The sequence below is a fragment of the Drosophila navojoa genome, chromosome 2, assembly GCF_054131105.1.
Source record: "Drosophila navojoa isolate 15081-1374.11 chromosome 2, UAZ_NAV_1.0, whole genome shotgun sequence".
Lineage (NCBI taxonomy): Eukaryota > Metazoa > Arthropoda > Insecta > Diptera > Drosophilidae > Drosophila > Drosophila navojoa.
The window spans coordinates 7,165,165-7,177,302 of NC_142890.1; the positions used below are offsets into that span (position 1 = coordinate 7,165,165).

Genomic DNA, 12,138 nt, shown 5'->3' on the forward strand with positions numbered 1-12,138 from the left:
TTGTATTGTTTTTCTTGAATAAATGTAAATATTCAACACATTCTTTTGCTTGTTTTCATAATTGTTTGTTTGTTTGTTTGTTGGTTTTTGTTATCATCTATGCTTATACTCTCGTTCTATACACATCAACATCTGGTTTTGTTTTGCTATCACATTGAATTGTTACATTTATAGTAGTAGTTGCTGCATGTTGCCTGCTTAAAATCTTTAAAACATGTTTTAAATTTCATCAGAAATATTTTAGGTATACATGTGTATCTGTGGGCTGTGTTTTGTGGATTGTATATTGTGTATTGCGTGTTGCATGTTAAGTGTATATGTTCCTGTGAGTCTCTCTCGGATGCGCACAGTTGAGGAGCACACATTTAAAAGTTTTAAACCTTTTTACTGAACATTAAACGAACTCCTATATCTCAAAATCATCGTCACAATAATAAACGCGCGATTTGTTATCTTTGTTTATACAAAATAAATCTTAAAATTGCTTGCGATTTTACTATACACTATTTTAGTGGATTTCGCTTAGTTCCTTGAATCATCTCTCTCTCTCTTTCACAATTTTCTTTTCTCTTAAATTTGTTTTCCTCTTTTTTTTTGTATGCGTTTAGAATACATTATTTAATCAATTAAAAATATAGAAATAATATGTGTATACATAAAGGTATATATCTGCTTCTTTTGTTTCACGCATTGTAAAATATATGTATAACGTATATATTGTATATATATATATATGATTTATATAGATTTTGTATGCACTGCGTCTATGTCTATATCTAATCCTAACCACGCATCGCTTAATCCTCCGTAGTAGTAGTTGTAGTAGTAGTAGTTGTAGTATCCTGCAGCTCTTCGAGAGTTGGAATATCGTCTTGTAGTTTCAGCACTTGCAACCTTGGGTTATAGTGCCCGGCTAAATAATATGTATCATTGTTATCATATATGGTTTGATATTGCTTCGAATCGGTGCCAAACTTGCCAACGTAGTTGACAAACTGCAGCACCTCGCACCGATGCGATATAGTCTGCACGTCGTTCTCATCCTCATGTGGCGATTCAAATAAAGCACCCTATAAGAATATAACAAATATTATATATATACCTTTGAGATTACGAATTTTAAATTGTAGCTTACCGGATATTTCAATTTAGGACAACCCGTGGTTTCCTCCGGGTGATAGAACCACGCCACGCGCACCACTCTATTGCCAGCCGTGGTCTCCCACATGGACTCGATGCGTCCAATGTAGGGGCGATCCGGTCTACCCGTAGATAGAAATACTGCACAGTCCCCGACCTACAATTCATGAATTCGACGATTAATGCATTGCTCACTCCCATAGGAGCATTGTAACAGTTACCGTTATAGTCTCCTTGCCCCTTTTGATTGTTTTATAAAATTGCTTTCTGGCGCGTCCCTTGACGCCCGCCTTGCGATAGGCGGTTCCAAACCAACCCCACAGTTGCCGCTCTGGCAAAAAGGCCGCAATCTTGCTGCTGCCCTTGGAGTTGTTGTGCTCAACCAGCTCGTCGCCCTTGACCTACGCCATGGAAAGGGAGTTTAGACGTTAGAACAGACTTTGTTAGCTGCTTAGCTTTGCACATCACCTCATCGGATACCTCGGACATTAAGTTAGATGTGGTCTCCTCTTCGATGTCCAACTGCTCCGCCTTTACTTTCAGCTCAACCTTAACTCGTTGCATAATTGGCGCATGATTTTCAGGTTCTTCTACCGCTGGCTGCAGATCCTCAGCCGTCGTCATGTAATCCTGAACTGGCTCAGCCTCTTCGTTGGCATTTTTGCGGTGGTGCTTCTTATGCTTCTTGCGCTTCTTGTGCTTATGATGCTTGCGGCTGCCATCATCCAGACTGGCGGCATCCCCGGCCGCAACTGCATCGCCGCCGCCATTCTGAAAATCATTCAACTCGCCAGCCTGGCCAATCCCATTCTGGGCTTTCGTTAACTTCTTTAGACTCTTCTTCAGGCGCTTCTTCTCGCTGCGCTGTGTGAACAGCTCCATGGTGGCAGCCAGCGAGGTTGTATTATCGCTGCTCATACTAAATCCATGATGGCTGTGCGAATCGTCGCCGCTCGGCGCTCCTGTTTGCTCATGGGCGGATCCGGCGCCACTGTCGCCGCTGCGCATTGCGCCACGCTTCTGCTTGCCTACAGAGTAAAGGGGATTATCGTTGTACTCTGTACCATTGGCGGGACGGGAACGGGGCGTAAACGAATCAAGGAAAACGAAAACAACAGCCATAAATAAAGAAGTCACAAAAGAGGACAGTAAATAGAGAATGAAACCTCATTAGAAAGTATTAAACTTAAATTATTGTTTGCCACTTAGTAGATTCTAGTGCAGCTAAGTAAAGCTTTTAGATTATTTGGCTTCATTCTCCCACATAAAAGTAAATAGATGTATGTTCGACGCACCTGCAATGGGATAGTTGCTGAGTAGAAGGCGAATGTTTTTCAAGCGGATCCTGCCGCTGTCACCATCATCGAACTCCACGCTGACAAAGTCCTGTGGCGTTGCACCCACCGCTGACGCTGCTGACGGAGCTGTTTCCTCGACTGGCTCAGAGTCGATGGCACGACCAGGATAGAGACAACGATACTGTTGGCTCCAATAGGCGCATAGCCGTGTGCCAACTGGCACATCCTCCACACTCTTCGGAGCCACCTCGAGAATCTGTGCAAAAATAAGACTCTTATTAGCGAAAGATAATTGGAATAGCTTTCGGTACTCACCGTATCCTTAAGTATGTCCTCGCGCGACATGACATGCGACTTGTTGCCGCGCTCGCCGTCCAAGGTTATGGCATAGACGTCTGGCGGACGCAGCGGCTTCATGACCCCCGCATAGAACAGGCCCCCCATATCGGTGAGCACACGTGTCTCATCGCGGTACAGGTGCTCACTGGTCAGCTGGAGTTCGGCATCTGCGGCGCTAAATCGTCGCTTGGCCTCGGTGACCGCTTGCGCGTCGACTGCGCTCGCTTTCAGCTTGCGCTCCTTGCGCGCCGCCGATTTTGTGCTGCTCGTGTGCGAATGCTTGTGCGAGGAGCTGGAAGAACTGGACGAGGTAATTGGAGCAGCGGCAACTGCCGCATCTAAAGCACTAGGCTCGAGACGCACAAACGACGATGTGCTCGGCGAGTTGCTGCTTGGCAAGGTACTGGGCTCCACCTGCGGCTGCTGCAACAGCGGCGGTGGCGGCGGAAACGAATGCGTCTTTTCTGGGAATCTCAAAAAGGTCGACGCCTGCAAGTTTCCACTTGAAAATTTCGGAAACTTATAATCTCGCAACGGTGACGCAGTTCTGGTAAATGATAAAAAAAGAATTCAAATTAAAGAAACCAAAAACAAAATTATAGAAAAGAACTTATTGTTAAACTACTCCGGTTGCGTCGGCTATGCGACTTAGTCGATTGCTCTCAAAACAAAATTCGCAATTGCACAAGATGTGCAGTAAAAATAACAGTAATTGTCTGATTGCTTCAAGATGCCTTGAAAAATAAAACAATTTTTCCATATCAGAATTGAATTTGCGATTGATACTTTCCCTGGGCATATGGCGCATTGGAATGCTGTTGATTTGGAGCTGGCAGATCTGGATAAGCCAGACAGCTCTTCTTTTAAACATCTTACATATTTGATGATCAATTGTAATATATCCGTTGAAGACGTCCCCAAGGCTCTGCTCCTTTCGGAGCTTGCCAAAATTAACTTACCCCAGGACTCCCGAAAGCGTTGAGCCGAGTGTTAGCTGCGGCTGATGTAGCGGCTGTTGCAGTGGTAGCGTCTGTTGCTGTTGTTGTTGCTGCTGTTGTTGCTGTTGCAGCTGCAACAGCTGCTTGGAGCACTTCTTCTTCTTCTTGTGCTTGGAAATCTCGTCTAGCTTGCGCTTCTTCTTACGATACTGCCGTGTGATGTCGGCCAAACGCATGCGCATGCTATTGTCCATGATGGAGAAGACTTCCTGGCCAAAGCGCTGCGCATAACTGGGATCAATGGTGTGCAGAGCGCTGCGCAGCTCCGATTGCAGCTCCTCGCCCTGGAGCTGTGCATCGTCCTCCGGTTGCTGCTGTTGCTGTTGTTGCTGCTGTCGACTAATGCTGTGGCGGCGCTTCTTCTTGCTCTTCTTGCTGCAGCGCGAGGATTTACGACTCTCCCCGGACACTGAGTTCGACTTGGAATGTTTGTGCTTCTTGCGCTTAGCGGGCGTCAGCTCGCCGGCGGCTACGGCAGCGAAGGACGTGCTGGGCAGCTCAATGCCCTGCATGGAGGGAAACGTGGGTGAGGTGTGCAACATTTCCTGTGGAGGGCAACAATCAGACGGCTGTGAGGGCTGTGTCGGCTGTGACACACAGCCATACGAGCTATTCGCATCGATGGGCGGAGAAGCCGCTCGAGACGAAGGTGTGCGCGACGTTGGAGTGGCGAACAGACTACTGCCCTGCTCCTCCTCCTGCAATGCCAATGCGCAGAGCAGCTTCAAGCCGCCCAGCGGCTCCGACTGCGTTCGCTCCACATTCATCAATTGCTGCATGGGCGCCGACTCCGCTGGCGGCACTGGCATCATTGCTGGCACGGATTCATGGTGCTCCACCGGTTCCTGCTTGACGCGCAACAATGGCGTGCTGTTGGTACTGATGTTTGAGAGCAGCACCAGTCCGGTCAGATCCTCGGGCGCTGTCTGCTGTTGGTGTTGTGGTTGCTGTTGCTGTTGTTGCACAGGCAACTGCTCCGTGGGCACTTCCATCGGCTCGCTGGCACTGAGACTGGCACTAATCATGTCACTGGGACTCGTTTGGGTATGGCACTCATTTGGTTGATTGGCGTGGTTGGTGTGGGCACTGAGGGGCTCACTGGGTTTGGTCAGCTCGAGGGGTAACTGTGATTCGCACGCCTCCTGCGTCGCTTTCAGCGGACACGAAGAGTTCTCATCCTCGCTGCACACCGGCGTATCTGTCTGTATGTTGACATCTTGCATCTGGGGCAGCAATGTGGCGGCGCCCAGGCGCGGCGGCGTCTGCGGTGTCAGTGGCGCATGCAACTTATAGTTGAGCGCCGCCTCGTCGCTCGGGGTGGGCGTGTCGGCAACAATGCCAGCGGCGGCGCTTGCACTATGCATTGACAGATTGAGCAGCGCCGGCGTCGGCGTGCTTGGCGCCGCTTGGAGGAGTATTTGATGAGGCAATGGTTGGCTCAGCGGCGTTGCCATTGGCTCGATGGTCGCCGAAGTGGGCGGCGTTGGCAAACGCATTAGATTGAGAGCCTGTTGCTCAGTATCCCGTACCGCTTCCGGCAGCGGCAACGGCTGCGCAATCGGATAGTCCTCCAGCTTGAGGCCAGCGGGCGGCAACAGCAGCGAGCTCATGGCCAGAGGCTTAGGGGCCACGGATGGCGGCTGAGCTGCCAGACTGAGGAATCGTGAGCTGCTGGTGGAACTCAAGCTGCTGAGGCTACTGCTGCTGGTGCTGCTCGTGACGCCGGCGCCGGCAGCAGCCAGACTCAGATTGATGGTGGAGTTGGTCGTTGTGGTGCTGCTGGTCTGCTGATTGCTGTGCTGGCACAGCGTCGAGCTGCCCGTGGCGGTGGCCGCTGCGGCCAGATATAGCTGCAACGTGGATGCATACGGAGATGTTGCGCCCAATGCGGAGTGGGCGCCCATCGAGGGGAATATAAAGTTGGGCGGTGGTTGCAGCGCAGCGGCTGCGGCGGCTGGCCCAGCACCGGGCGTACTCTGTGGTATGTAAGCTGATGGCCAGACGAAGGCCGCCGCCGCCGCTGCCTGCTGGAACGGATCTGTGGGCGTTAAGAGGGGAAAATTTGATATGCCTGCTGTGCATAGTCGAGTGTTTGTTTTTTATTTTATTTTGTTTCAGTATTTTTTTTTTTTTTTATGGATTTGGAGTTGGATTTGTTGTTTGTGGTTGTTGGGTGGGCGGGAAGAAAAGCGGAGTTACAAAAGCATGAATTAGTTGTTGTCTTGAAATCAAGTTAACCTAGCTAGGATGCGACGACTCAAGCATTAGTGGCAAATGGCACAAGCGTCGCTCGTGATGCGTCATGAATAGACTATGTACTTCGATATACATACATACATACATAGATATAGATATATACATATACACACATATACATATACATTTACATATATATATATTTATATAGAAATATATATTCACATCTGTGTATGTCATGCATGTTGTAAGATTGGATGCCTTGAATGTTACTTAGATGATGCATATAGAGAGACTTACCAAGCGCTGCTGGTGCCGCTGGCAGCAGCACCACCTGACCGCGACTGGCCTCGCGCGAGTATTGCAAGCCCACCGTGGCGGGCGACATGGAAATCACTGATTCAATGGGCAATGCATCTACAAACGCAAATAAAATAAAACAGATGCGACAATAAATAAATGAATATATAGAAGGAGGAGTGGCCAGTTGTGTTGGATGGGTTAAGTACTTCAGTGGCAGAAGACGATTTAAATAAATTTAAAATACACAACAAAAAAAAACACATAAAATTCCTTTTAATATATATAGGTAGGGTAAAGAAAAACTCACTTGGATACTGCCAGAAGGTGGAGGGCGTCCTGTTGACGCCCGCGGCGCTCAGTGCCAGCTCCTCGGCGGTGGCTGTGCCCGTTGTCATCAAATCACCGTTTCCCGTGAAATACAGATTGCCGCAACTGGTGGCGCCTGCAGTTAAAGTTCGTATGAATAGCCGATAATCGAATTAAATTGCCGAAAATGTCAGATATTACTTTCAGCTTTGCTCTGACAACTTCTAGTTTTGATTCCGCACAAGTTTTGCAACTCGACGACTCAACGTTCAATTATTTAATAAACTTTTTGTTTTGCACCACAGCAGCTTTACATGCCACTCACATGTATCTGTGTGCGTGTGTGTGTGTGTGTGCGTGTTTGAGTGCAAGTGTATTTGTGTTTGCGCCTGAGAGAGAAAGCTGTGTGTGTATACTTTAAATATTGCAATGTCCTTGAACTATGCATTTGGCGACGTACCGAACTCACACCCAACACCCAGAGACAGCCCAACAGGCGGCCTATCAAGCCACTGAACCATCATCCCTTAGCCAAACACTGACTGTGAATGATTTTTACAGAAATTCGATTAAAGCGTACACGAAACACTAATTGCATTACATCAAGGGGCTATTAAGGACCTCAGATTGATGTTCGACCTAGCGAATGCTAAAAGCGAAAACGGAGCTGCCTCAAAATGCAATTAGTGCCACACTTTTTTTTTTTTTTTTTTTTTCTTCTCTATTTTTTGGGACATCTACCCACCAGTTATACATGTATAAAGATCTCACTATATATAAATAGAATCCGCACAGCCGTTAGGGGGGACTTTGCCATATGGTCACATACCCAAACCACTTATGCGTATCATATTGCCGTCGCATTGGTCCTCCTTGATAGGAATGCTCAGCGTGAGCATCCCTTGCTGCTTGCTGCTACTTATCCCAGCAACTCGCTCTATATATATTTACAGCCCCCTCAGTGTGCACCACCTTCCAGATTGCTGGACGAGCAGGAACAACAGTTGAAGCTCGCCTGCAGTCATCCGAAAGTTGTGAACAACATTTTGAGCAGCAACCACCCATAGAAAAAGGAACGTTACCTATGAGTAATCCGTCTAGATTCACGCTATTCGAAAGAAACGGCGCAATAGATACTCTATTTCATGTGTTTCCTCTTCTGAAGTATTCAATAAGTGTTTCTTTTCCTTCTTTCTATACATATCTAAACCACTCGCCCACATCTCACTGCGCAGCACGCCACCGCCTGGGGCTGCTGGCACAAGTCAGAGGGCTGTCACAACAACGACAGCTACACAATCCATATCCGCTACCCCGCCCGCTTTTGCGGCCGTATCATATGATTTCTGCCCTTTCAATCTTCGTTTAGGGTGGAATTTATGTGGCCTTCCTACCCCTAACACACTGACGGAATTTTTAACTGTTTGCCGAAATCCTATTAGTGCCATAACTAAGCGCCGTCCACATCGTTCGCTTCAAGTCACACGCTCCTCGCCCGAGGCACGTAATTATGCTGCTAACGATGCCTCTGGGGACAGCCGAAGATTGGTGAACGGCTTAGCCAAGCGTTCATTAGCAAGCACAAATCTGCGCTATCCAATTCAATTAGAAGATCGAACCCCAGCCTGTCGCAGGATAACTCTTGATTCTTCATCGCATACTTTTCCATTTACTCCATTTAGATTTTATTCAAAGCTTTCTATTCTGAATACTTTTTCTTTAAAAGGCCGTTAAGAAGATTAAACATTTTTTTTATCAACAAATGCTTTAAGCAAAAATTACTCAATTTAGTCTAATGTAAGGAAAAATTCTCCTAAAAATTTCTGGCTTACAAATATGTAATATTCCACATAAATATCAGACAATTGCACTGAACTACGCCATCTGACACGTATTATTGATAGAAATTGTTCGTTGATGCGAAAAGCCTTTATATTGAATGGCTTCGCTTATCATTTCTCCGAAAATTGTTTAAATGTGTTATCTTAGTTAAGAGTATTTAAAAATAGAGCATTATCATAATATAAAAATAAATCTAATATTTAACATCGTAAGAAATTATTACTTCTAGTTTCTAGTTTAATGAAACAAACATTTTGATTATTCTGGTCTTAGAAAATCTATCAGTAACGACTCTAACCACACACACACACACACACACATTATGGCGCATCAAAGTTCAATATTTCAACTAATAGAACTTACCCAGATCAGCGACACGTATGCCAAAGCAGTTCATGTCCTTGTTGAGTGGCGGCTGTAGGGGCAGCGTGGAGCCACTGTTGAGTGAGGCGCTGCTCGTCTCCTGCGGACGTTTGCGTGCCACGGCAATTCCAATGGGCACAGAATTGTCTAGAGACATCAAAAAACATAATCAACTGAACTGGAATCCCATAGATTAATTAGACAACTTACTTGTGCTAGACGTGGACTTTTCCAAATCAGATACCTTTGGCGAGGAGGCTTCGATTTTGACCAACGTGGTGAGTGTAGATGCAGACATGGTCTTTGTGGCCGACGCCGTTACGGATGATGAGGTAACACTGCCCAGGCCAAGGGAAGTGGACGCTGTCTGCAGATGATGCTGCTGCTGCTGGTGGTTTTGCTGCTGTTGCTGCTGCTGATGACAATTGTTAGAACTTATCTCAGACACCTGACAAGGCTCTCGTTTGATCTGCACAAATGTGTACGAGGACGAGTTGGTCTGCTGATGATGATGATGATGCTGCTGCAACGGCAATGGCAACGGCAACGGCAACGACGCAGCACCTGCGTTCATATACTGTGCATGTGCGGGCATAGCACCAAACGGTTCCAAATGCAGCGGATGCCCACCAAGAGTGCCCACTGTTGCACTACCACCAGCTGCCGTAGTTGTGGAGGGCATTAGAAATGTTGGTGCCGCTGCGGTGGCAGCGCCAACCGAGGAACTCAAAACATCCGCGCTGCTTGTTGCATTAAATGTAGCCATTGGTTATTGTTGTTGATGAATTTTGGACGTGTTTTGTTAAATTGGTAGAGACACTCTAAATTATAGCTACTGGGCTTGAGCCTGGGCTAAAGCTAATGTTGTTGCCAACTCTAGCGTAGGCGGCAAGGAACATTGCCGACGACTTGATGCGTCGCATATGCTTCACATACATGCACACATACACATGTATGTATGCACGAATATATATTTTTCTAAAGCTACGTATATATTTATATACGGCTAAACATCCATTATCTGCGGCACACACGCACGCACGCACACACACAAACACACTCACGAACAAACAGTCTACATTTTTACGTGTTTATATTTCTCACTCTTTGGTGCAACACTCAGCGGTCATTTGTTTGCATATTGTCAACTTTTATGCTATTTATTATAAATAAATGACATAATACACGCGTCACATACGTATGCAACTAGCACTATATACATACATATGCATATATAAATATATACATATAGATATATATGTATATATGTACAAACTGGACCTGTGCTAGGTTCCCAGCGGCGGCGGCGGCAGCGGCGGAGGTGGCGAAGGTGTGGAGGTGGAAGAGCGACCGATCCCTACTAACGCAGGCGTTTTTAGCGTTATGCTATATACGCTTTAGAATTTCACACTGCAAGCCGCCTACAAAATGGCACGCATTAAACCGCGCGTTTTTTCGCGAATTAGTAATCCCTGGAAAAAAGTCCACGGGAGACACAAAAAAAGCAACTTTTCAAGTTTTCACTATGTTTGGCAAGTGACAATCGCTTGCGATAGTAGCTATCATCGATATTGCCCACACTGTGACGATAGGACATTGTTCGATATTTTATAGTTTTTGCGATATTTTGATAGACAATCAGTGCTAGTGCAAATAACAAAAATCGATAACGTGGACTTTAGCGCGCGTTCAGCTGTCATTTTCAATAGTTAAATAAAATAATTTATTTGTTTATTTTTATTATTTAATAGTTACATAATGCTTATTGTTATGTCACGTATGATAATCATAGCTGCGTTCAGTTATAATCTGTATAAATAATATGAATCTATAACTAAATTTCAATAAGTCTGTAAATAGCTATATTTGCAAACATAAATCATAACAGTTGATTCTGACCAACCACTTACGGCCAGAATTCCTTTTATAGATAAATGCGTCTTAAATCTTTTGGAGTAGTTATGGAATTGCATTGCGGACAAAGCTTACGGGCACCCAGCGTCTGTAGCCAGCACTGCTCACAGTGGACATGCCAACAGGACACTGAGATGGCGGGATTCTTGTAATCATCAATGCAGATTAAGCACTTGAGTTTGCTTTGCGCCTGCTTCTCGTACATACGCAAGCGCGCCTTTAAGGATTCGATAATCTGCGACGATGTGTTGTTACTGTTGCTGCTACGTGATGTGGATGCCGATGCAGACACAGGCTGTTGTCCAGATGTGGATGGGGCCTGGCTAGCCGCGTCATCATTTATCTGATCAGTCGCATCGTGGGTATTGTTACTCTTGGGCGTTTCATTGGATGATATTAGACGGCGCACATAACTGGTAACATCAGCCTCAGAGACACCGCCGTCCTCTGCATCGTCATTGTCCAGTGGTATGACGTCTGCTTCGCCATATTGCGTCGGCCCATATATATGCGTGTCGTCCTCATCCACATTCACATCGTCCTCATCATCGTTATTCGTCTGTTGGTCACCATTGTATTTGATGGTCTGTCCAAGGTTCAGCGCTGCATAGCCGCCCTGGACGAGCGTCGACACGCGAATGCGCTTCTGTCCCGCCCACTCGTATTCCTCGTACTCTTCGCTGTCATCGTCGTCATCGCTGGAATGGCGATCCCCGTTCCTTCCTCCAGCACGCAGACACTGATTCACATGGTCCTGTATATCGGTCTGTGGGAAACTTTTGTTGCAGACGGGACAGCTGCATGTGGCTTCGGTTGCTTGACTTGGCCCAGCAGCATCCGCACCTGCAGCAGCTGTTGCTGGTGGTTGCGCTGTTGCTGGTGGTGGAGTAGGTCGTTTGCGCGTTCTTTGTCGCTGTCGGGCCTGCCGGTTGCGTTGCACACGCTGGAATACACTCCATGGCTTTCGCTGGCCGCCGCCCTCAGCAGTGGCAGCAGAAGATTGTGTTTGCGATGTGTTATTAGTGGTGGCAGCCAACGCGGCCACTGTCTGTGCGGACCGCAGCTGCATGCTGTGTAATCGATCCATTTCAATTTGGCAATGATCGGCTACTTGACTGCGTTTAATTTTTGCATCGCAAGTGGGGCATATAACATCCTCTTCCCCATTGGCAAGATTAAAGTTTTCGGTGTTGGGCACAGTGTCAGTTGCCATGGCCAAAGACCTTTCTTTCTATATTTTGCAAGCAAAATAATGATTGGCCACCGGGGTTTGTGGCACTTAGCCAATATACGTGCAGTTTATAGTTTATATGTTACTTGGATTTCGTTTAAAAACTGAGATTTAAACTTAGTTTTCCAACCGAATCAACTAAATAAAGTAGAACAACAAATGCGACGCCGATCTAGAGATGTAAGTATATTTTCGGCTATCGATCAAG

The 12,138-nt window shown here is 46.4% G+C and overlaps 2 protein-coding genes across 13 annotated transcripts; both read right to left on the reverse strand.

Annotated features, from left to right (window-relative positions):
* Positions 1 to 454: 454 nt before the first annotated feature.
* wge (BAH domain and coiled-coil containing protein winged eye) lies at positions 455 to 10,346 on the reverse strand. 12 transcript variants are annotated; one of them, XM_030384020.2, is made up of 12 exons: positions 10,067 to 10,345; positions 8,996 to 9,941; positions 8,786 to 8,932; positions 6,582 to 6,719; positions 6,272 to 6,388; positions 3,737 to 5,849; positions 2,754 to 3,324; positions 2,436 to 2,694; positions 1,609 to 2,198; positions 1,362 to 1,541; positions 1,136 to 1,297; positions 455 to 1,070 (listed from the first exon to the last, which is right to left on the reverse strand). In XM_030384020.2, the coding sequence occupies exons 2-12, from the start codon at positions 9,549 to 9,551 to the stop codon at positions 798 to 800; spliced, it is 5,106 nt and encodes a 1,701-aa protein (XP_030239880.1). In that variant the 5' UTR covers positions 9,552 to 9,941; positions 10,067 to 10,345; the 3' UTR covers positions 455 to 797. The 12 variants fall into 12 exon arrangements, with proteins under 12 accessions (XP_030239880.1, XP_089121546.1, XP_089121545.1 ...); XM_089265420.1 differs by having other exon boundaries at positions 8,996 to 9,525; positions 10,067 to 10,344; XM_089265419.1 differs by having other exon boundaries at positions 1,621 to 2,198; positions 8,996 to 10,346.
* Positions 10,347 to 10,507: 161 nt separating this feature from the next.
* On the reverse strand, positions 10,508 to 12,119 carry RNF220 (ring finger protein 220). Its single transcript, XM_030384043.2, has one exon. The coding sequence runs from the start codon at positions 11,910 to 11,912 to the stop codon at positions 10,710 to 10,712; it is 1,203 nt and encodes a 400-aa protein (XP_030239903.1). The 5' UTR covers positions 11,913 to 12,119; the 3' UTR covers positions 10,508 to 10,709.
* Positions 12,120 to 12,138: the final 19 nt, after the last annotated feature.